This window comes from Notolepis coatsorum (genome assembly GCF_963971535.1).
Source record: "Notolepis coatsorum genome assembly, chromosome: 4".
In the NCBI taxonomy this organism is placed as follows: Eukaryota; Metazoa; Chordata; class Actinopteri; order Aulopiformes; family Paralepididae; genus Notolepis; species Notolepis coatsorum.
In genome coordinates, this window is record NC_140168.1 from 46125147 (window position 1) to 46151532 (window position 26386).

At 44.8% G+C, this 26386-nt stretch overlaps 1 protein-coding gene across 1 annotated transcript in view; it reads left to right on the forward strand.

The window, feature by feature from the left end:
* Positions 1 to 1841: 1841 nt before the first annotated feature.
* LOC311226502 (glutamate receptor ionotropic, kainate 5-like) overlaps positions 1842 to 26386 on the forward strand; it is a gene marked incomplete at its 3' end in the record, with an annotated part of 137287 nt that continues 112742 nt past the window's right edge. The window contains exon 1 of the mRNA XM_084311925.1: positions 1842 to 1965. Within this exon, the coding sequence (XP_084168051.1) occupies positions 1857 to 1965 (109 nt within the window). The 5' untranslated portion in view covers positions 1842 to 1856. The remainder of the gene's footprint in view (positions 1966 to 26386) is intronic.

A 26386-nucleotide genomic window follows, 5' to 3' on the forward strand; every position in this document is an offset into this window, starting at 1 on the left:
TCTCCCAGGCCTTTCTGTGTGGAGTTTGCATGTTCTCCCCGTGCTCGCAAGGGTTCCCCCCCCGATAAGATAAACCCAATGGAAAAACATGCACAACAACAGATCGCTAACGCTGTGGCGTCCTTGACGAAGACGGACAGGAGCACTTGGATTGGTCCCCTGGCGCGGCTCACGTTGACGCCTGTCTGCTCCCGGCTGCCCTTGGGGGGGAAGGACGACGGGATGGGTTAATCGCAGAGACGAATCGCATCGGCGATTCTAAAGAGACAATGCATGCGTGTGTGTGTTCCGGTGTGTGTGCTAAAAACTAACCGCTGTGTGTACCGCTAAAACATTGAGTGTTGTTGCATGCCAAATAAAGACCTCTGCAACAGGTCCTGCATTATTATATTATTATTATAAGCCTGGATGGTTCTGCAGACTTCCACTGGTCCCTCCTTCTTGCCTTGGAGGCCTTGGCGGTGTCAGTGGGCTTTGTGCGGAGCAATTCTTGGGGGTGTGTGACAAAGGGACTTGAGGCGCATGAGCTGTGGTGTCTCCACAATCAATCAAAATCAATCAATACAGAATATTTTACCATCTTTGGAACACTGGATGGCCACAAATTAGTTGGCAGAGAGTCCTGTTGGTTCATGCAATTCAAAAAGGCTCCCAATATCTTTATACACAAAATATACGTACAACGCTTGGAGCTGCTGTGTTTCCTGCGCTCCTTCCTTGCAGCAGAGGCACTTGAGAGGCACCTTGAAGTTGTACAGGTAGCTACACAATCCAGTCGGTCTCCTAAACAATGCCAACAATTTCACATTTGTATTACTTTACCCAGCTTTACCATATTCGTTGTCAGCTAACTGCTAGCATCTGCAGTGACCTAATTCTCGCTCCTGCCAGTCGATTGGCAGAAACAAGAATGGCGTCGCTGCGGATGCTAGCAGAGCCATGGCTCTGGATGCTAGCAGTTAGCTGACAATGGCGACATTAAAGCAGGGTAAAGTAATACAAATGTAAAACTGTTGGCAACTGTTCAGAATAACGAGGGGGTTGTACGACTTCAAGGTTGCCCGTTGAGGGCCTCTGCTGCAAGGAAGGAGCAATGGAAAGACGGCTGATGAGATTGGGCTTAGCATGCTCTCCACAAAACAATGACGTGGAGGCAACTGTGTAAGCATCCATCAGATTGTCTATAGAGGCCCAGTTGTCGATTAGGGCCTACTCCACGAGGAACACTGCAAAATGCTTGTACTGTTTCTTTATGCTTTGTTTTTGTACATTTCCACAGTAATGTTACAATACAGGTTGCAATTGTCATGAACCAAGCTCAAGGTACAGACAAAAACAAGGGAGACCACACAAGTACTTAAGGTTTTTAAAGAAAAGTAATTTAATTAAGCTATTAAACTATGTACAAAAGTAATTAAAGAATGAGTGGATCAGTATTATCAGTAATGTAGTGAGTGCATGAATGAATCAGTGTGTGGTGCGTGTAAGTGAGAAGATGAGAAACAAACAAACAAACCAAACCAAACAAACAAAACCCAAAATGCCATGACCAGCCTGGAGGAGAGAGACAGAGATCAGAGGCAGCCTCTCTCTGATATCCTGCCTGGGACACCCCGGCCCAGGTGTGCCCCAATTAGCTGACAAGCCTTCCCCAGCTCTGCTCTGCCAGCCAGAGCAGAGGAAGACAAGACAATGTGGGAGAGTGTCGTCACACAATACTAACAGCGGCAGGCTGTTTTCTATTCTATTCTATTGTATTGATTACAAAAAATAAATCTGGTTGTAATGAGTACTCCTCTCTTTCAGGTGGCGGTACAGGCAGCCAGCAGACCGTTCTCCATGAGGAGCAGTGGAAGATGCCGGCTCTGCCAGCGCTACTGCTGTCGATTTATTTCCTGTTCCTGCTGCTGACCATGGCACCACTCTCCTTCAGCCAGGCCCCTGCCCTGTCCGCCGTCCGCATGGGTGAGTCTCCTTCCCGTTCATAGTGTTCCATCGCCAACGTCATCACGGGCATCTCGGAGGGCAAACATCGGGTGATTGCAATCAAAACAACAGATGATTCCCATCAAACGGCAGCCGTGGCCAGTGAGCTGTGTTTATGGGCGGTGGTTTTCAGCCGGTGTGCCGTGAAGCGGGGTCTAGTGTACCATAGAATTTTTTAGACTGTCAAGACAGACTGGACTAATAAAATACATACAAATATATATATATATTTCATATATTTATATATATTTATTATATATATCGTATAGATCCTTTTACCATTTGTAAACAATGATGATGTTTGTCAGCAAAACCGCATCTGAAACCAAACTGTGTGCAAACCGTTTTAATGAAACCATGTGACATCCAATGACCTCTCTGTGCCACACGCTTTCATGTCCCTGCAGTCTCTCCCCACAAGATGCGGGTGCTATGGTTCCAGAAGCAGAGTTCTGCCTACAAGGCGACTCTGACGAAAAAAGGGTCTATATATCATATCATTCTTTGTTTGCCCCGAGGGCAGCAACAGTTGTGCACAATGCAACAAATTGCTAATGATTCTGACATCCGAGGTAATAGCCTGTTTAAATGACAAGGAGATTTAATTCAATGTTGGCCAAATTGAAAGTTCTCACACTTGGCACCAATGTGCGTTCACGCACTGCTCAGTGACGTAATGACCCTTCCTTTTTTTTTTATAGTTTCCTTGGTACACTCAGTATACACACCACCAGTGGTGCAGTGGTGATTTCATAGGTGGTTGCACTGTGTTCTAATGACGGCATGCGCATAAATGTCCCCTCGCGAATAAAGACTATGCCTAATTGCCTCTAGGAATGGAATGCAACATTTCATTCACCGGTTTTGCGTTGAATGGTCCAACTGTAGTATTTGAACACACCTGACGACCTGAGCTATTGTTATGCAAAGTAGCCAGGTGGGTACTTGGTGCAGAGTCGAGTGGAACGCATTGTTGTGTGCACATGCGTGCATGTGCGTGCGCGTGCTCCTGCTCAAAGAAGTTTGGTACGCCGTGCAACCCTGTCCCACGAGCACTACTTGCCTGCACACCACCCTCGGCTACACACCTGGGTCTGAATGATCCTCCCTTTTTATTTATTTATTTTTTTCTCCATTTTCCTCCGATTTTCTCCCATCCCAATGTTAGTCGTATGCCAATTCCCAGTCCCTTCCTGGTCGCTGCGCACTTACCCCCCACAGTCAGATCATCTGGGAGAGTGGAGGCTACCACGTGCTTCCTCCGACACACGTCCAGCCAATCACCGCTTCTTTTCACCTGGCAGCGCGGATTCTCATCGAGAGGGCGTAGCGTGTGGGAGGATCACACTATCCCCCTCAAGTCCTATCCGCGCTTAGCAGGCGCCCCGACCGAACTGTAGGAGTCGCTGTTTACAACGACCCGGACCCACCCCGCCAGCTTCTCCCACCCTCTAATACAGCCAATTGTATTAGTGCAGACGGCCAGCCAAGCTGGTGACAACCCCGGAGCTGTGAGCTGGATTCGAACAGGCGAATCCAGCTCGGAATCCAGCTCACAGCTCCGGGGTTGGTGACGAACGCAATCTCCGCTCGGCCACCTAACCGCCCTGAATGATCCTCCCTTTTAATGTTCCTTGTTCTCCGGCTCAAAACCATGCAGTCTGTAACAGTCACAAATGTGCCTATTATATGTTTGTGTTATTATTTAGTTACAGTGCCATGTTTGGTCACTAGGTGGCGCTCCTTGGTGTGTACCTGATGTAGCAACATGTTTAATTAGATTTAACTTGAGCCAGTGACTCACTTCACTTCCTGCCCAGCTGCAGTCCGGCTCAGCGTTAACTTGTCTAGTAAGATGTGGCTGTGAATCTATACATTGCATTGTATTGTGTATTGGATGAATATAGAGCCGTATGACCAGGCATAGTATGGTCATAAGCCTAACCTTATATTTTGATAATACATGGGTGTGTACCAAATCCCAAAAGCGACAACGTCTGATTAGCTACTTGCTAAGCTATCCTGGTGCGGTTATTTCATGCTGACAAGTTGACACGTTTACAAGTCTCTGCCACCCAGGCTCTACTATGTGTTCTATCCCCCCCGGCGAAGGGGTTCGAGCTTTGTTTTCAAATCCCGAAGACTGCCCCCCAGGTCCCCATACCCATCCTCACCTTTGAGGACTGTATCCTTGTGACGACAGGTAATATAGTGTACAATTAGGTTCAGCGTGTCAGTCACACCTGTCAGTATTATATATCGCCACGTGTGGAGCTTCTATCACGGAAAAAGGAGGAGAGTTAAGGTTCTAGCAGGAGATCAAATCCCTGTTGCTTTTATCACTCTGGGCTACGGTTGCTCTTAGCAGTTACACGCTGTCATGGCAACAAGGCCGCTATGTTTAATGATTCACCCCGCACTTGTCTTTAACCTCACCACAACACACACACACACATACTGTACATACACACACACACACACACACACACACACACACACACACACACACACACACACACACACACACACACACACACACACACACACACACACACACACACACACACACACACACACACACACACACACACGCACACACACATTCAAACACATTGGTTGCCAGCAGGGGGTGCACGATTTATCGCTTGGTTGCCACCACTCTAATCAATGAGAGGATGAGCACATTTGCGAACGCTTAAACTATATCTTAAATTATGGTTCTAATACACCCGTCGCTTATCAATGACTTGCTTGCAGTCAACATGTACAAAACGGATTGTTTTTCCATCAGTACATTTCCGTTTTATACCGTTTTGCATACGAGTATAGTTTTGGAGACTTCTAGAAAGAAAAAAAAGATTCCGCAGAAATAGCCATTTACTGGAATACACACGTTGTCATTTTCCGGCTGATTTATGAATCGTTTTCAAATAACACTAGATTATCGATAGTATATGTGTACTTATGCACGCTAGAGAAGCGGGCTGAAAAATCGATTATCTATGCCGTGCCTAGCGCTAACGTTGCGCACACACTGTACACATACAGGAGACACGTTGTGAACGCTGTGAAAAAAACTCTGATTAACCCAATAGTGGTAAAATAAAGTCCTTACCTCAGATCAGATGTTCTGCAAAAAGATTAATCCAATTCCTGATCGCCATTCCAAATATCGATCGCGTTTATTGATCCAACGTTATACCTCGAAACACATAATCGACTTCTTCCAGTTCCCTCAGTGGATGCAATAGTCTCAGGTTACATGCCTCAGAAGTAAAATGTGGAGCCCAGAGTTTTTTTTTCTGATGCATTCCCATCGACTCCATTCCAATGGGTGCAATACCATCCGGGAGATGATAGGGGGGCGGTATTTGCCCTTTTCTAGCTCAGAGCCAGTCCCAATGATAACGTGAGGCTGGATGGATGAAAAATGTATGGATATCGTTAATAAAAGAAATAACGATTAAATAACGAGATTTCTCGTCATTGGCACTCAACGCATGGCAGCCAACAACGAGATTTCTCGTCGTTGGCACCCAATGTGTTAACACACAAGCATGCACACACACACACACACATGTTAATTAACACACAAGCACGCATACATACACACACACACACACACACACACACACACACACACACACACACACACACACACACACACACACACACACACACACACACACACACACACACACACACACACACACATATACACACAGGAAGTCCCCAATTTCCTCAGATTTTTTTAAAGGCCCATCATTTTCTTTGGACAATATAAATGACAGTTCTATTGAAATGAAAGGCCTCTATTGTGATAATGGTGAGGCTTTGAACCATGGCTGCACTGAGCGGCGTGAAGCCTCTCCACAAAAGCCTCTTTCACACAGTAGGGGAAAAAAGCTTCCGGCTTATTTGACGGCTTCGTGTCAGACCGGCATAGACCACTAAAACGCTGCCTTCTGACCTGGTGGTGAAGCCAGCAATAAGCCTGCTTTGCTCCTCTGTGTGGAAGGTGCAGACAAAAATCCACCTCTCTTACTGATGATATGTAGCGATGATGGAACTACTATGAATGTCTGACCACTAAGTGTGTCTGACTCTTACTACCAATCCTGCACAGAATACAACGTATAACGTATGATGTATATCATGCCAGTTAGGGTACCTTGTGTATACTGCACCTGTGTATACTGTATATTCAGATTCAGTTGTATTGTGTTTTATTGCCCATATTTATTGTAACGTATAATATACATAACTGATAGTGATAGGGCATATAGACCCTCATCTGCACCTTTGATTACACTGTTTACTTTATCATATTCTTATATTCAGAGTTAATTATATTGTTTACACTGTTTATTATTTTTTTTATCATGATTTTTATATTCAAATCCAATTGTATTGTCTATAATATTTATGTCTTTCTACTATTACCCTGCCCCTCCCTCATACTGCCATGATGCCTACATTTCCCCAAGGGGATCAATAAAGGAATATCTTAATCATATATTACATTCTATGTTATGCTGTTTCAGGGAGATTAGCACGTACCTGCCAACAGTCCCGTCTTTCCTCAAGTTTCTTTACCTTTTTATTTATTAATTTATTTTTACTTTCTCCTGCTGTACTCTCTTTAGGTCATTTCTCCCATTAATCTCATCTCCCCTCACCATTTGAGTTGAGTTCTATATCATAGTGACAATAATTAAACTGTCTTTGTCTTTGGAGGATTTGTGTGTGTTTTTTAATTTAATTGAAAGACTCCTTCATTCACGACACTTAATTATTCCTGCACATATATTTCCCCTTCCCTACTCGCACTGGAATAGGCTATGTGGTAATAAGATAAGATAAGATATTCCTTTATTGATCCCCTTGGGAAAATTCGGGCATAGCAGCACGGGGGAGGGGAGGTACAGGCATGGGCAGGGTAATAGAAGAGACATAAATATAGGCAATAATATACATTACAATTAATATAGGCAATTCTGAATCTGAATCTGAATATTATATACACTGTTTACTATGAATAAAAGTAAACAGTGTACACAAAGGTGCAGATGAGGGTCTGTACCCTATCGGTCATATATGTTATAGTCCAGGGTTTACGTGGTTTATTGGTTTAGTGGTTAAGAGTCAGACACACTTAGTGCTTAAGAGTCAGACACACTTAGTGGTCAAGAGTCAGACACACTTAGTGGTTAAGAGTCAGACACACTTACTGGTCAAGAGTCAGACACACTTAGTGGTTAAGAGTCAGACACACTTAGTGGTTAAGAGTCAGACACACTTAGTGGTTAAGAGTCAGACACACTTAGTGGTCAAGAGTCAGACACACTTAGTGGTCAAGAGTCAGACACACTTAGTGGTCAAGAGTTAGACACACTTAGTGGTTAAGAGTCAGACACACTTAGTGGTTAAGAGTCAGACACACTTAGTGGTTAAGAGTCAGACACACTTAGTGGTTAAGAGTCAGACACACTTAGTGGTTAAGAGTCAGACACACTTAGTGGTCAAGAGTCAGACACACTTAGTGGTCAAGAGTCAGACACACTTAGTGGACAAGAGTCAGACACACTTAGTGGTTAAGAGTCAGACACACTTAGTGGTCAAGAGTCAGACACACTTAGTGGTTAAGAGTCAGACACACTTAGTGGTCAAGAGTCAGATATGTCTAATAGTTCTCAAGTTCTGCCGCCGTTAGTTCTCTAACAGAAAATTAGCCCCCAACCTCTGTGATTTCCAGATGTGTGTTCTCATGCACAAGTGAAAATAATTGTTTCAAACAGCACAAACTAATTTATAACAAAGTCAAATACACTGTCTCGTTCAAAAATGTTATCAAATAAAAAAAAATTTCAATGTTAAATCAAATCTATGACAAGCCAGCAGGGGCAAAACAATGCACTGGTTAATAGTTACAGTAGCTATGCAATATGGATGGACATACATTTCTCACTAAGCAACTGTAGGCTGTGCCTCTCCATCTCCATGCTGAGGTGCTGCAGCTTAATTTGAATGTTGCACTGAAAATGCATTTACTAGTTACGCTGCTGGCCAGTATGACTACTACCATAATTGTCTTTATACCTGTATCACTGTACATATTGATATTACAACTCTGTACATACTGTACATCCGATAGCATAGCATTATTACTCAGTAGTACTAAATTATATATTTTATACCCAGTGAGGGCGGCTGGGTGGCGCAGCCGACATTGCCCTCGTCACCAACGCAAGAGACACCGGTATCGAATCCGGCTGTCAGCGTTGCCTCCGGCTTGGGCCAGCCGTCATACTGACTCAATTGGCAGAGTCAGCGGGAGGGGAGTCGATGGGTGGTAATCTGGACGTTGTAAACGGCAACTCCTACAGGTCGGTCAGGGCGCCTGCACAGCAAAGACAGGAAAATGGCGGGGGCAGTGTGAGCCTCCTACACGTTACTCCTCGCCAATGAGAGTCCGCGCTGGCAGGTGTAAAGATGTGACTGGTTGCCTCCACATGTGTCGGAGGGGACATGTGATGGGCTTCTATCCTCCCTACGACCGGCCAGTGGGGGGCACATGCGAGCAACGATCAAGACAGGGGAGGGGAGAATTGGCACGGCTAAATTGGGATGGGAGAAAAAAATAGAAAAAATGGAGAAAAAGTGGATAACATTATTTTTTTATACCCAGTTTAATTACCTGTACATTGTATATTACTATTGCACTCTGGTTGGATGCCAAACTTATTTCTGTTGTACTTCTGTAATCAGGCCCCTCTTGGGTAGTTGGAAATATTTTCGAGCCCCACCTAATCTGGTCCCCACCTAGAGTTCAAGTTTCAAGTTTCAAGTTAGGCTAGATTCGAATACATGTTAGGCTACAAACATGCCATCTCCTCTACTACTAACAAGACAAGATTAACATAACAAAACACAAAGACACAATCATAGTTTTATTTTAAAATGAACAAAAGCTTGGCAAATGATCCTATGCCACTGTGAAATAATTAGGCCTAATCAAAAATTTAGTTGTAGGCCTACAGTAAGCTACTTCCCTGAGTAGGATATTTCTTTTCATTCAAATATTAATAATTAGCCTGCAGTACTTCCCTGAGTAGTCTAGTAGATTTATTTACGTTCAGAAAATAATTGCAGTACTTCCCTGAGTAGTAGATTTCATTAAAGGGGAACTATTTGACTATTTCTTTCACTATTTGGGCACTTTTACACAATTCCTGTGAGTTTATGGAACACCTCTGTAATTATAATTTTTTTTAATTCATTGTTTTGTATTTCTAATCAAGTACTCAAAAACAGCATTCTACCTCAAGATCTCGAGCCGTTTTGAGGCTGGGCTCCTAAACCACTGTGTGGCCTGGTGGCATCTGCCACATTATCATGCAGCTGAGTCTCTCTGACATCACAAATCAGCACATTTTCAGATGACTCAGTTCAGTGAGGGTGAATATTGTGAGAGGAGAATTGGAAGAATGCGCCAATATGAGAATTAGAGACATAGATCATATTAATATAAGTCCATATAGCTAGGAAACAATGCTAAACACTGAAAAAGGTACCCTATCCCCCCCCTCACAGTAAGCTGTGGTGTTCCACAAGGAAGCATACTAGGTCCGCTACTGTTCCTAATTTATGCAAATGACATGTTGTCAGCTTGTGACTGCAACTTGTTCCTGTTTGCGGACGACTCAGCCCTGCTGGTCTCTGACAAGAACAAGTTACAGGTTGAAAAAACCCTCAGCTCAGAACTAGGCAAAATCTGCATATGGCTCGCTGATAACAAACTATCATTACACATGGGCAAAACAGAGTCCATTCTCTTCGGTTCAAATAACAAACTCAGCAAGACCGACGGCTTCTCAGTTACAGTGGGTGACAATATTGTCACAAGGAAAGAAGATATTACCTACCTGGGTTCCATCCTAGAGGCAAATCTTTCCTGTTACAAAATGGCATCCAATGTAATAAAAAAAGTCAACCAAAGAACTTGATTCTTGTACCGGATCTCCTCACTGGTAAACAAGAATACCCTGAAGACTCTGGCAGGAGCACTCATTCAAGGGTACTACGACTATGCTTGCACCTCATAGTACCAAAGCACCTCAAAGGCGCTAAAAACAAAATTACAAACATCTCAAAACAAACTGGTCAGACTACTGCTTGACCTTACTCCTAGAACCCACCTCACCCCTGCCCACTTTGACAACCTAGGATGGCTTAGAGTAGACGACAGAGTACAGCAACTTGCAATGGGCCTGGTCTACAAGATACACTACACGACCAAGGTACCCATGTACATGTCAAAATACTTCCCAAAGGTCAGTGAATACCACGATCACAACACCAGAGGGAGCTCCACAAATCATGTTAAACCCAGATTCGGCTCAAACAAGGGACTAAACACGTTTCACAATTATGCCACATAAATGTGGAACGCCCTACCCAAAGCTGTAAAGGAATGTGAATCACTACCCACTTTCAAAAACACTCTCAAAAAACACCTAAGGGAGACTGCAATTCGAAACTGGCCCCTGTAAATGTCCGAACACAACCCCCTCCAATGTACAGTAAATTACCAAGTATTGTTATGGTTTGTAACCGACCCCAATCGCACAACACAAGACAGGTATGGTGGTTTGCCAAGAAACAGATATTTATTGAAACACAGGGAAAAACAGGGAAAAGGGCACTGTCCCTTTAAGGGAGAATCACAAATGCAGGAAAAGGGAACACTATGGGAAGGTAAGGGAACGCCTAAGGGAAGGTTAAGGGAACGCCTTGGGACAGAGGAACTAGAGACTAGGTAAACAAGGGACAAGGAGAACTAGGGAGAGAGGACTAGGGACTAGGAGAGCTAGGGATAGAGGACTAGGGACTAGGAGAACTAGGGAGAGAGGACTAGGGACTAGGAGAGCTAGGGATAGAGGACTAGGGACTAGGAGAACTAGGGAGAGAGGACTAGGGACTAGGAGAGCTAGGGATAGAGGACTAGGGACTAGGAGAACTAGGGAGAGAGGACTAGGGACTAGGAGAGCTAGGGATAGAGGACTAGGGACTAGGAGAACTAGGGAAAGAGGACTAGGGACTAGGTGAGCTAGGGATAGAGGACTAGGGACTAGGAGAACTAGGGAAAGAGGACTAGGGACTAGGGGACTGAGGAGAGAGGACTAGGGACTAGGAGAGCTAGGGAAAGAGGACTTGGGACTAGGAGAGCTAGGGATAGAGGACTAGGGACTAGGAGAACTAGGGAAAGAGGACTAGGGACTAGGGGACTGAGGCCCGCGGAGGCGGGCTGGGAAACAGGGAGGAACTGGGAGGACTGGTGGAAATCATCTGGGCCGCTCTGCAGGACAGAGGAGATAGTTAATGCACAAAGGGGAAAAAACAGAGCAGGTGCAGAACAGTCCAAATAATCAAAGTGAACAAAGTAATAATATCTTCGTGTGACAAACACACAGGGGGAGATGTAAAGTCCAAAAATACTATTCTAAGTGAGAACCAAAAACAGAGGCAATACGCTGGGAGAGTGACATCACAATCTAAACTCACCCAGCGTATGCGTAATGGTACAGGAACAGGCAGCGGGGCGAGAGCGTCGCCACCGGGGCGCCGGCTGTCCGAGCCGAGGACAGAGTGGTGCTGGAACAGGCGGCGGTGGCGAGGGTATCGTCACCGGGTAGCCGACTGTCGGAGCCGAGGACAGAGTGGTGCTGGAACAGGCGGCGGTGGCGAAGGTGTCGTCACCGGGTAGCCGACTGTCGGAGCCGAGGAACAGAGTGGTGCGCCACTGCTTGAGTGCGCACCGGAACCGAGAGACGCGTCGGGTGCGTCTGCGAGGAGGAGTGTGCCAAGCACGAAGGTCTAGAAGATGCGCGTTGCGCGCTGGTCTGGAGAGCGTGCCAAGCTCGAGGGTTCTTGGAAGATGCGCGTTGCGCGCTGGTCTGGAGAGCGTGCCAAGCTCGAGCGTCCTTGGAAGATGCGCGTTGCGCGCTGGTCTGGAGAGCGTGCCAAGCTCGAGGGTTCTTGGAAGATGCGCGTTGCGCGCTGGTCTGGAGAGCGTGCCAAGCTCGAGCGTCCTTGGAAGATGCGCGTTGCGCGCTGGTCTGGAGAGCGTGCCAAGCTCGAGGGTTCTTGGAAGATGCGCGTTGCGCGCTGGTCTGGAGAGCGTGCCAAGCTCGAGGGTTCTTGGAAGATGCGCGTTGCGCGCTGGTCTGGAGAGCGTGCCAAGCTCGAGCGTCCTTGGAAGATGCGCGTTGCGCGCTGAGGACTGGAGAGCGTCTGCGCTGGTCTGGATGTGCGTCAGGACGAACAGCTGCGCGGGGGTCTGCAGTGGAACGCTGGGGTGCCTCCCGTGGAAGTACAGGGAGCGCAGACCAGTCTCCCCCACAGGCAACGGCGACAGCTGGCGAAGGCTGGAGCAAACATCTCGACGCCGGAGAATGGAACAGCATAGGCAGACAGAGGATCTCCCGAAAGAGTCTAGATGTTTAGAGAATATGACTCGGCAAGTATACAACACGACCCCAAGCCAAAACGAGGGGAAGCGCTCTGGTATTTAAAGCCCACAGGGGGACTAATTAGCCTGCCACCACAGGTGCGAGAGATAATAGAATATCGAACAGGTGTGGCCACTAAGGGTAAGGAACGAGAGGGTGGGGGCTAGAGAGAGTGAGTGAGAAGGGAACATAAACAGTATAGAAGGGAAATAAACAGTATAGGCTTAAAGAAACAGAGAAAAGGTAGTGAGCAGCGGGCAAAACCTCACAAGTATGGTCTTGTCAATATTCCAATGTACAGTTTTGTTTGTACAGTTGTACAGTGTCCCCCACCCACCCCTCCTACCCAACCTCCCCCCCACTCCTACCCAACCCCCCCACCCAACCACCTCCAATGTACAGTCCCCCCCCCCCCCCCCCAACTACCCAATCCAATGTACAGTTTCTACGTCAAATGTATATACTCTTTTTTCTGGACTCTTTTTGTATCACAAACAGTACTGTATTTGCAAATCTGGTATGTCATAAATGTATAGATGTAGCAGTACTGTCTATCTGTATGTCATGTATGTCATATATATGTTACGATGAATTGAAAATGGGGGACCCTGATGTAAACAAGACGAAAGTATTTCTCTGGTCTGCATCCCCTTAACAATTGTATGTATTGAGCTGTACTGTACTGTACCCATTCTGCAATCTGTTAATAAAGTTTTCAATCAATCAATCAATTCCCCTTTAAATTAAAATAATATAAAATAATATATGAATACAAATTAGGCCTAGTATTAACTACTGCAGGTTGCAAATAAATCACTTTTCATATTCCCATTCTAGCCTACGTTTAGTGACTTGTGTGTGCTTGCTTTCCCTTGCAAATCTTCTCAAAGCGGGGTAGTTGTTTTGAGATTGCCACTTTGTTCATTCTCAATGTTCAACTTCGATCTGTATTTTCATTTGATGGAGGCCACTGCAGAAAAGCCTACCTCAAAAGGCAGCAGTATGCCCACAGCTCTCTGTCCAATGAGTTTTGATTTTGTAGCTGGAGTACTTGTGGGCTCTGCCGCTTGTCTTTTAGATGTAACCAGAAACGTCTCAATTTTTGTTTGATTCCTCTCACCAATTCCCCTCATGCAGGCTAGCACAACGTTACGTCTCACTCTCTCTTCGATTCCCATTAATTTGATTCTACAATAGCTAGCTAGCCTGAAACACAAATGACCAATGCTTTAACAATGGATAATAACACATTTTGTGGCAAAGCGTATTTAGGCTTCTGAATGTGCTCTGTATAAAGCGTTCATCAGTTTTGGTAGGCCAAATTAATATAATATTTTTTTTCACGCCCCACTTGCAGTATACCGCGCCCCACACTTTGGGAACCACTGTGCTATACAGTGGCGGACTCAGGCTGTTTGAAGGGCAGGGGCGAAAAGAAAAAAGGTCACCTACTGCACAACATGGGACCCCATGAGCAAGCAGAAAGCTATGATGCGTCATGTATGGTGAAATAGTCATCATCCTTGATTAAGATTAACATTAGATTAACATGTAGTCTAGGCAATCCAGATTAAAAGTATAACCACACCTCTATGATAAAAACACAGGGAACAATACACATTTAAAATGTTTATTTCACTGTAACTGAAAAGTGTTCTCATTTGAAAATAACTCTACATGTCCATTCTTGCTATGTTTTCCCCAGTGAAGGGCAGCCAAAAGTGGCCCAAATTAGAATTGAAAAGATCAGATTCCATGAGATTTGTGCTGTTCACACTGTCGTGTGTCGGATTTGGGCCACTTTTGCCTGCAGTGTAAACGTAGCTTTGGTTTTGTGTGTGAAAGGGGGCAAATTGGTGGTTTTCTTGGGCAGTGTGAACAGGTCTGGAACCAGCAAAGCCACGTTTCAAAACGCCACCCCTTTGCCCGCTTCTCCGTGTGAAAGGGGCTAAATTGACTTCATTAAATTTACAGCAATGGATAGATTGATATATTAACCCTGAATAATCAATAATACCCCAGAAAATACCCCTGCTAATGGATCATTTCCAGATGATCACCTTGTTCTGTTCACCATACTGTACAATACAAATGGAATCTTAAGAGCACGAAAGGAAAGAGCCACCACTCAATACCTTTATAAGTAATATAGGTCTTTGTGTAGTCTTCTTTGTTCAAACATTGGCTGCCTGTAACCATTAGTAACCACTTTCAAAAGAAAACTGTTCATTTCTATGCAGTGGTAGAGTAGGTGATAGATTGGAAAAGCATGTACTGTTCTACTGTGACCAGTTTATATATAGTTATGAGGTAGAGCGGTCGTCAGGTAGTCTGAAGGATCCTGGTTCGATTCCAGCTCCTCAAGGCAGCGTGTCGAAGTGTCCTCGAGCAAAGACACTTAACCCCTAACTGCTCCCCATGAGCAGGTCGGCACCATGCATGGTCGCCCTCCACCATCGATGTGTGAATGTGTGAGTGAATGGATGAAGTCAAGTAAAGTCAAGTCAAGAGTTTTATTTGTCACGGCATACAAGCATACAGTGAAATGCGGGGGGTCATGCCCGCAGTGATTGTGATTGATTGATTGATTGATTGAAAAGTTTATTAACAGATTGCAGAATGGGTACAGTACAGTACAGCTCAATACATAACATTTTAAGGGGATGCAGACCAGAGAAAGACTTTCATCTTGTTTACATCAGGGTCCCCCATTTTCAATTCATCATAACATATATGACACACACGACATACAGATAGACAGTACTGCTACATCTATACATTTATGACATACCAGATTTGCAAATACAGTACTGTTTGTGATACAAAAAGTGTCCAGAAAAGAGTGTATATACATTTGACGTAGAAACTGTACATTGGAGGAGGTCGGGTAGGTGGGGTGGGGTTGGGTGGGGGGGGGGGGGGGGGGACTGTACATTGGAGGCAGGCATGCGTTCTTCATGGGACGGGGTTGCACCCCAGATAAGTACTCGCTATTTGCATATCAATAGCGCCGGTCGTCAGGTGTGTTAACACTGTACATTGGAATACTGACAAAGCCATACTTGGTAATTTACTGTACAACTGGGTTAGGACATTTGTAGGGGCCAGTTTCGAATTGCAGTCTCCCGAAGGTGTTCTTTGAGAGTGTTTTTGAAAGTGGGTAGTGATTCACATTCCTTTACAGCTTTGGGTAGGGCGTTCCACATTGATGTGGCATAATTGCGAAACGTGTTTAGTCCCTTGTTTGAGCCGAATCTGGGTTTAACATGATTTGTGGAGCTCCCTCTGGTGTTGTGATCGTGGTATTCACTGACCTTTGGGAAGTATTTTGACATGTACATGGGTACCTTGGTCGTGTAGTGTATCTTGTAGACCAGGCCCATTGCAAGTTGCTGTACTCTGTTGTCTACTCTAAGCCATCCTAGGTTGTCAAAGTGGGCTGGGGTGAGGTGGGTTCTAGGAGTCAGGTCAAGCAGTAGTCTGACTAGTTTGCTCAACAAACAATAACACTATGTAACAACCATCAAATGCACTCACAGCACACACATCCACACACACACACACACTCACTTTAAACATACAACTCACTGCAGCACTCTAACCACTTTAGTACACCTAAGCACACTTTATATTTATCTGTAAAGAATTTGCACTACAACCCATACCTCATTACACCTTACTGTTAATTATATTGTACCTAAATTGTACCTCATCCCACTTCTGCTTTGCACTGTATAGTATATTGTATGGTAACTCAGTTACTTCTACATTGTATGTATATATGTATATACTGAACATTTTGTCTACGTACTTGACTTCTATTTTATACTTGCTATACTTATTTTATTATCTATCTTTGCCTAGCACAGTCTCTGGAGCGAAACAGAAAGAAGCATTTTTCCATGACTTTCGAGATGGATGTAAGGATAGAAACAGGGCGGTAGTTGCCTGGGTCTAATTTGCTGCCCTTTTTGTACAGGGGTGTTACTCTCGCAATTTTGAAGTCCTTGGGGACGTGTCCCTGTGGAATTTGGAGGGGATGTTGTCATGGCCAGTGGCCTTGTTCGGTTGGAGCTGGCGCTCAGTTTTTTGAGTACCTCATCTGTAGTTACCATTTCCAGTTTGAAGTCGTCTTTGTGCAATAATAATACAATAATAAAATAATACAATACAATAATACAAGTAATAAGAATAAGACATAACAGGTCTTTTGTAAACAAGTTTACAAAAAGCATGGTAAGACATGCTAAGGTCCTGTGATAGTGCAATACACTGTTACGTAGCTACGGATGAGGCACTGGGTCTTATGTACATTACTATACAATGCTATACTATACAATCTACAGTTGTACTATGTGTCCTTATGCTAGCTTGCTATATCCATCTGTTTACTATACAAGAACCACCCCCGTTTTTGTTTTTAAAGTGACCTTTTCATTGTGTAAAGTGACCGTTGAGTGTGAGCGTGTGCAGCATGTGTGTGTGTTCATGCTAAAGTGACTAGTGCAGCTAGTGTGTGAGAGCGTAATACGTATACAGTGTGTGTATGTGCTCATGTGTGCTTGTGTGTGGAGAGTTCAGTGTTCAAGACTCTGATGGCCTGGGGGAAGAAGCTGAGCCGAAGTCTCTCTGTCCTAGTTATAATAATAATGCAGGACCTGTTCAGAGGTCTTTAATTGGCATCCAATTATCCTCAACACACACACACACCGGAACACACACGCATGCATTGTCTTTGTAGGATCGCCGATGCGATTCGTCTCTGCGATTAACCCATCCCGTCGTCCTTCCCCCCAAGGGCAGCCGGGAGCAGACAGGCGTCGGCGAGGGCCGCGCCCGGGAACCAATCCAAGTGCTCCTGCCCGTCTTCGTCAAGGACGCCACAGCGTTAGCGATCTGTTGTGCATGTTTTCCATTGGGTTTATCTTATTGGGGGGGGAAACCCTTGCGAGCACAGGGAAGAACATGCAAACTCCACACAGAAAGGCCTGGGAGATACCCCCACCTGGGTACCTGGCATCATGGAAACCTGGTCCCCAAGCGGGAATTGAACCCTGGACCTCTTGCTGTGAGGCGACAGTGTTAACCACTACACCACCGTGCTGAATGTGAGGCACAAGTTGTAAAGTGCTTTGAATAAAAGCGCTATATAAAATGCAGTCCATTTAGCATTTACAAGATCCATCATCATCATCATCATCATCATCATCATCATCATCATCATCATCATCATCATCATCATCATAACCTTTATTTGAATAGGCAGGTTAATTAAGAACAAGTTCTTATTTTCAATAACGGCCTATTTGGGGGTAAAAAGCCAGCCTAGGGGAAAGGGGATGGGGGATAAAAAAATCAAAATCAAAATAAAACACAAAGGAACATTATTAAAAAGGCAGGACATACATACAGAGCATCAACTGAACTGAACAACAACAACTGACGGACAACAGAACAATAACAATAGTGGCAGCATGGTGTTAGCACACGGAGAAGCATCTACATGAGTGCTCTAGGGAGTTTGTTAAAGTTTCCTTAAACAATCTAATTGAAATAAACGGCAACGATCCAGATGCCTGTATGTCACAGTCGACACATCTGAAACAAAAAGTTTGACCAAATCGAGACAACCGTGACCAAATTAGTTTATTATTATTACTAATAACCAAAAATGTAACTTGTCTGAATATGTACGAGTTATGCAGTGATGTAGTTATCAGAAAAGTAAACTGACTATAGTTCGATGTCTTTTCTACATAAGGAAACCATAACCTTTATGGCTGCATTCATCATCCTTTCCGTGGACGTGAAATAAAATGATTTAACTTTCTTCAACTCGGAGACCAAAACAATATGGGTGGAACAATAATATAATATTATTATGTTAAATAATACGAGTATAATAGCACCAGTTAATTTACTCCCTGTTTGGGCAGAGATGTTTGACAGAGACTTTTGAAAGTGGAGTGCAGTGGAACATGTCATTAGAGAGAGAGAGAGAGAGAGAGAGGAGAGAGAGAGAGAGAGAGAGAGAGAGAGAGAGAGAGAGAGAGAGAGAGAGAGAGAGAGAGAGAGAGAGAGAAGAGAGAGAGAGAGAGAGAGAGAGAGAGAGAGAGAGAGAGAGAGAGAGAGAGAGAGAGAGAGAGAGAGAGAGAGAGGGAGAGAGATGTTATATTATAGTTACAGTAAAACATTTTAGTTGAGTCTGAAATTAAAATAAAAACTAGACGTTATGGGGAAAACTAAAGCTAACTCTATTATGTACTTTCAAAACGAACTAACTAAAATAAAGCAAACTAAAGCTAACTCTATTATGTACTTACAAAACAAACGGAAATAGAACGATATCAATTATGGTCAAATTTCTCAACACAGTAAACGTGACAAGGCATTGGTGCATATGTTTCTTGAGACTAGGACGTATACGCATCAGTTGCCTTCACAAAGTGATGTGTTTTTATAACATATTATATATATATAATTTATAATATATCATGTAAAAATATATTAACAATAGAAACTAAACTAAAACTACCAAACTCACTCTGGAAACTAATTGCAACTAAACTGAATTAAAATTTAAATTTAAAACGAATGAAAACAAAATAACTCTGGTATCAAGTTACTAGCAGTGGGAGAGGTAGTAATACAGCAGGCGAGAGTCTTATTTTTAGGGAAAATGTGAAGTTATAATTATATGAGTTATAATTATAATTAAAGGATTAGAGTGGTGATCAGGAAGATCGTTTGTTAAAATAAGGGACTTCCCTCTCCTTTATACACAATTCATTGGAATGTAATTTAAATTAATAGAATGTTCGGAATCCACAGATATAATTCTTACAAGGAATTTACAGAATTTGCCATATAGGACTGAGTAACCAGTAATAAAAAATGTAATAGCATAGAAAACATAGATGAGATGAGCAAGTTAATGACATCTGAAGGCAGACATGTTCCTTATTAAACCTTCTGATGAAATCACATCATTGTATTGATTTAACGGAATTGTAGCCATGTTGCAATCAGCAGACCTAAGCTTGTAATACTGTAGCTTTTAAAACTACCCTAAAAGATGAAACATCAACAAATGGTATGCTTAGACTAATTCTGGGCACACTTAAAGTTGCACTAAAATTGCGTGTGTACTGAGAGTAAAGGCTGCAAGAACAGAATGAACAGAATGCAAACACGAAGGTAAAAGGGATTATTGTTATTATTATTATTGTATAACTTAGTCTGCAGCTTTTTCCACTGATTGACCATATAGCCCATGTCTTCTTGCATCTGCATTACACCTATCCTGGGTCCTACAGTATGATGATTGGATGATTGTGCAACTTTATATATACTGCATGTTTGTACAGTATAATAATTAATGAGACGGGTTGGCAGTTAGACAATACAGACCTTTTAAAATGAGAACTTGCAATCAGCCATGTTCATTTTCAGCTCTACAGTACCTGTCATCAAATTGAATGAATGAATAGCTAGCGTGAATGCACAAGATGAAACTGCATGCTGCCTAATAGAAGATAAATGAAACCATGTTATTTGTGGGTTGATTACAACATATTAGATGAATGATAATAACAAATTGACAGTTTTGTCACCATAATTCTCATGCCATGTAACCTACAGTATGTGTGTGTGTGTGTGTGTGTGTGTAGATGTGTGTGTGTGTGTGTGTGTGTGTGTGTGTGTGTGTGTGTGTGTGTGTGTGTGTGTGTGTGTGTGTGTGTGTGTGTGTGTGTGTGTGTGTGTGTGTGTGTGTGTGTGTGTGTGTGTGTGTGTGTGTGTGTGTGTGTGTGTGTGTGTGTGTGTGTGTGTGTAACTGTGTATGTGTGTGTGTAACTGTGTATGTATGTGTGTGCCAATGTCCCTGTTGAAGGTACACAAGGCTAAATAGAATGGACTCAGTAGCAAGAACTAATTAATATGATTAATTCATGACCACACTTTCCATTATCCTGACAGGAAGGACACAGAATCCAAGGTGTTCAATAAACTCTCTCGCACGTCATTAACATTAACCCTCTGAGACCTACTATAGACCCATTCTTGTCTTTTTTTAGGGGGAGACAGGGGACCTTTAGGGGGAGAGAGCAGGTCAACAGTAGATGCCACATAGAATAATCTGAACTGCCCACCTCATACTATAGTCTACCCATATACTCTGTATGATAGCATGTACAACAATGCTGTATATACCCATATTTATATTTACATTTATATTATATATATAGCATGCAGGAAGGACCTGGGAACCTGAGGATTAATTTGAGAGGCAGCTCAGCACCGTTTGTCAACTTATTCTAATCATAAATCTGTAATAAACATTGGGCCTCATTCGCGATATAAGAACAGATTTCCCCTTTTTTGTTCTTAACTAGCATTTTGTTCTTACCTGGGATTCAGCAATGATTTCTTATTTTAGCTTTTCTCTTAGGCAAGACCAATTAGAGAGCACTATACCCAGATAAGAAACTCTTACCCAGATTAAAAAAAAATAAGAAAAAATGCCTACCATTGGTCAATTGCCCCCAAATACGACTTAGAAAACCCAGAACTTTTCAATTATTATTATTATTATAACTTATTGTGTGCGTTCTGCTTCTGAAATGGATTATATATTGCTGTTAGAACAGTTAGATGCTATGGGCGGCTGAGTGGTGCAGTGGGCAAGGCGCTCGCCACTAACGCAGGATATGCTTGTTAGATTCTGATCAATCAGCCAGTATCACGTCTTCGTCTGTTTGGCTTGTGTTCCCATTTCCATCCACTGACTCTGCGTTGTGTATTTGATTCCCCCGACGTCTCCTCATAATGGCTGATAAACCTTATCATTCCCCGTTAGTGCAATCCGCAGCATAAGTATTCTCCACCTTCGTAAGAATGCGACACTTTGACAGCATGATACCTTTCTTGGAAGAGCGTTGTTTATTCAATAAACAGAACCTCATAATCAGATGTTATCAAATTGTATTGTCCTTGCTATCGTCCTTCTGCTATTCAGTCCAATAGTGGTCAGGCCTGGTCGTTAGCCAAAACCCTCCTTGTGTTAGCCGAAGCTAATGATGATGCGGCCTCCTTCCTGCCCCCCCCCCCCCCCCCCCCCTCTCTGTGATGAGGAGAGGGAGTCTCTGATGGTTTCTCCTCTTCTGTGTGATCTCAGTCCTAGTCAGATTGTAGTCTGCCCCTACCCGGAACCACTGTCAGCTTTATAGGATCTTCGTCATAGCAACGACGGCCCGCCCCTCTTCTGGTTGTCAGGTGCCGCTGCCATGACAACCGCTTTAACCTTTACACACATTAAAACGCAGTTTCTACTGTCAAACCCCTCTCCGCTCTGCTCTCTGTGCCTGTTGCCTAGCTTATCTTGTTGATGTGCTGGGGAATTCAAAACATTCTGCTGGCTGCTAAACATTCTGCTGGCTCCTGCCTCTGAACCGCTTCTTCTATCACCGTCTGCTAAGGCATGCACATTTCTGACCTCTCTGACCTGGCCCCTTTAGATGCGGTCATCTCCCCCCAATCTATACATCACATACATTGAAAAACCACAGATTTCTCTCATGCTGGTATCGAGCCCAGCTCTCTGCGTTGCTACCGGCTTGGCCGGTCGTTCATACTGACACAATTGGCAGTGTTAGAGGGTGGGAAAGCCGGTGGGTGGGGATTAGACGTTGTGGACAGCGACTCCTACAGGTCGGTTGGTGCGCCTGTACAGCAGAATCGGGAAGTATCGGGGGCAGCGTGAGCCTCCTACGCGTTACTCCTCGCCACTGAGATTTGCGAGATCGCACTGTTCAGGTGAAAAGATGAGACAGCTGCCTCCTCGTGTACCGGGGGCGACACGTGATGCAAGGCTTGGTCCTCACTGCAGCCAACCAGTGGGAGGCATAGTCTAGCAACGTTCGAGACAGGGGAGGGGAGAATTGAAGGGAGAATTGGCGAGGCAAAATTGGGATGGGAGAAAATAAGAAATAAGGAGAAAAAGTGGATAAAAAAAAAAATAACAGTTAGATGCTCTGGCCGCCCAGGCCGTACGCATAGAACACATATTTAGAGATCGTCTAGATCAGGGGTTCTCAAACCTTTATACCTTAACCCCATTTCATGTAGGATTTTTTTTGGCAACCCCACACTTAACTCATTCAGCCCCCCAATGGTCATTTTCGCGGTGTTTCACGATGTTTGCAGAGCTGTGTGTGTGTTCTGTATTATAGCTGTGGAGACAATGGTGTGGCTCTTTTGATAGACACTACTTGTAGTCCAACATGGAAAAAAGAGTTTGTTTCTACACACTGTAGTTATTTTTTTTGTATCCACTTTTTCTCCTCTTTTTCTATTTTTCTCCCATCCCAATTCCACTGTGCCAATTCTCCCCTTTCCTGTCTTGAACGTTGCTCGCATATGCCCCCCACTGGCCAGTTGTAGGGAGGATAGAAGCCTTGCATCACGTGTCCCCTCCGATACACAAGGAGGCAGCCTGTCACATCTTTTCACCTGCCAGCGCGGACTCTCATTGGCGAGGTGTAACGTGTGGGAGGCTCACACTACCCTCACCATTTCCTGTCTCTGCTGTGCAGGCCTCCTCAACCGACCTGTAGGAGTCGCTGTCCACAACGTCCAGATTACCACCCATCGACTTCCACCCGCTAACTCTGCCAATTGAGTTAGTATTGCGGCTGGCCCAAGCCGGAGGCAACGCCGACAGCCGGAGTCGAACTCTGTGTCTCTTGCGTTGGTGACGAGCGCAATGTCCGCTGCGCCACCCAGCCGCTTTACACACTGTAGTTTGTAGTTTGTAACATTGCGCATTTCCAAGATAATCCAGTCTTTTCCCATAGATCGCGAGATAAAACGCGGTATACGCATAATACCCTCCTCTCCTCCTCTACAGGTATGTCTCCCTTTCAGTGCCAGTATGGTTTTCAACCTCCGCTTTTTCCCAAACAGGAGCGGGAGGCTGAGGTGCCTTCGGTCCAGGCCCACGTGGCTCGCTGTCGCGGGACGTGGAACCGCAAACGCCGTCCGGCTCCGATTTTCCGTCCTGGGCAGAGGGTTTGGCTTTCCTCCCTCTCCGGGTGGAATCCAGGAAGCTGGCTCTTCACTATATAGGACCCTTTAAAGTGGTTCGTCGGGTGAACCCTGTGGCTTATAAGTTGCTGCTTCCAGCTTCCATGCGAGTTCATCTAACGTTTCACGTGTCCCTGTTGAAACCATTCCTCTCATTGCCCTTGTCCCCGCCACTTCCTGCGGTTCCTCCTCCCTGCATCCTTGATGGTCAAACTGTCTACACGGTGCAGAGGATCCTGGGTTGTAGGCGGAGGGGTAGGGGGTTTCAGTTTTTGGTGGATTGGGAGGGGTACGGGGTAGAAGAGCGTTCCTGGGTGCCTCAAAGGGATATTTTAGATCACAGCCTTATCGACGATTTTCGTCGGCTGCATCCCGAGGCCCGTTCGTCGGGGGGGGGGGGGGGGTACTGTAACGTTTGGGGTTTCTATCCTCTCTCAGGAATGGAAACCCTACTGCCATTCTGGAGTACTTCACCCTGTTCTCTGCAATTGCTCTGATTGATTGTCACCTGTGATTTGTTGTCACTAATTACTGCTTGTGGGTTGCTGGATATTTTGCCTTTATAGTAATCCTTTGTTCTCGTGTCTGTTGTCGGATCTTCAACAGAAGTACTGCGAGCAGTCGGCCATGGACAGAAGTGGGACATCTGGGTCCGGTTTTGTTATTATGTTGTGTTAAACTATTTCTCCGTCTTGTGTACGGTTTTCGCTATGCTAAATTATCTCTCAGCCTGGCTACATTATGCTTTCTCGTTCCATTATCTTGCTCTAGTGTTTCTGATAATAAAAGAACACATATTTTGAGAAGAGCAACACCATCTCCGCCTCCTTCTTCCTTTCTACTATTGGACTCAACATTCCTACCTTGAATCATAACAATTTTCCTTGCAGTGACAACTGTTTGTCAATGTGATATGGACCCTATGCAATTTGCATACAGGACAAACAGGTCCACTGACGACGCGGTCTCCCAGGTACTGCACAGCACTCTCTCCCACCTTGACCGTCAGAAGGGGGGCTATGTGAGACTGTTGTTCATTGACTACAGCTCAGCGTTCAACACCATAGTCCCCACCAGACTGGTGGACAAGCTGATCGAGCTAGGTCTGAGCTCCGCCCTGAGCGCCTGGGTACTGGACTTTCTGAGTGAAAGACCCCAGGCGGTCAGGGTGGGGGGTCAGACCTCCAACACCATCACCCTGAGCATCGGGTCCCCCCAGGGCTGTGTTCTAAGCCCCCTGCTGTACTCACTCTACACACACGATTGTGTGGCCAAGTTCAGCTCCAACTCCATAGTGAAGTTCGCAGACGACACGGTGGTGGTGGGGCTGATCTCGGACAACGACGAGAAGGCCTACCGGGAGGAGGTTGAGGTACTGGAACGTTGGTGCCAGGACAACAGCCTGCTCCTGAACATTGGTAAAACCAAGGAGCTGATCGTGGATTATAGGAGAGGACAGCAGGAGACACACACACCACTGATGATTAACGGGGCTACCGTGGACAGGGTGAGCAGCTTCAAGTACCTGGGGGTCCACATCTCAGAGGATCTGACATGGTCAACACACATAGACACAGTAGTAAAGAAAGCGAAGCAGCGCCTCTACCACCTGAGACAGTTAAGGAAGTTCAGAGTATCGGGGAAGATACTCCAGTCCTTCTACTCAGGAGCTGTAGAGAGCATCTTGACCGGAAACATCACTGCCTGGTATGGAAACAGCACGGCACAGGACAAGAAGGCCCTACAGAGAGTGGTGCGCTTAGCCGAGCGTACCACGGGTATTGCGCTACCTACCCTGCAGGTTCTATACAACAAGAGGTGCAAATCCAGAGCCTGCAGAATAATGAAATAACAGCCTGTTCCAGCTGCTGAGGTCAGGCAGACGCCTGCAAACCCCAGCTACTAGGACGGAGAGGCTTAGGCTCAGCTTCTTCCCCCAGGCCATCAGAGCCTTGAACAATGAACATTGAGAGCCACAGAAACTGAACTATCCACACACAAGCACACACAAGCACACACACGACACGCACGCTGAGCACGCTCACACACTAGCAGCCACTTTAACACTCATGCCACACACACGCACACTTATGGCCAAGAGGAAAGGCCACTTTAAATTAGTATAACAACAGGAACAGTGTATTGCACTACTAAAGCTACCTAGCATGTCCTATATGCTCTGTAAATACTATGTACAGATACCGAGATGTCACACCATGTTACCTGTTTATTGCACTGTTGTTTTTATTGGATTCTATTATATGTTGTACCACTGTATTTTTATTGGATTCTATTATATGTTGTACCACTGTATTGCACATCGTCGCGGGCAAGACCACCCGCATTTCATTGTATACCTGTATGCCGTGACAATTAAAACTCTTGACTTGACTTGACTTGTTTTAGTATTTTCTGTGAGGCTTTTACACACAGGTCCGCGTTTTGACAGGCAAAACGCGGACCTGTGTGTGTGTGTGTGTGTGTGTGTGTGTGTGTGTGTGTGTGTGTGTGTGTGTGTGTGTGTGTGTGTGTGTGTGTGTGTGTGTGTGTGTGTGTGTGTGTGTGTGTGTGTGTGTGTGTGTGTGTGTGTGTGTGTGTGTGTGTGTGTGTGTGTGTGTGTGTGTGCGCGCGCGCGCACTGTGGCAGGTGGCCAGGAACACGCAACTAGACAGACCCAATGCTTTTGGTAACGATCGCAACTTCGTAAAACGACCCCCCCCCTTGATGATATATAATAGCAATAATATATATATAGAATATACGATGGGTCCGCAAACATCATGAAAATTGTCAATAACGCTGGCGCC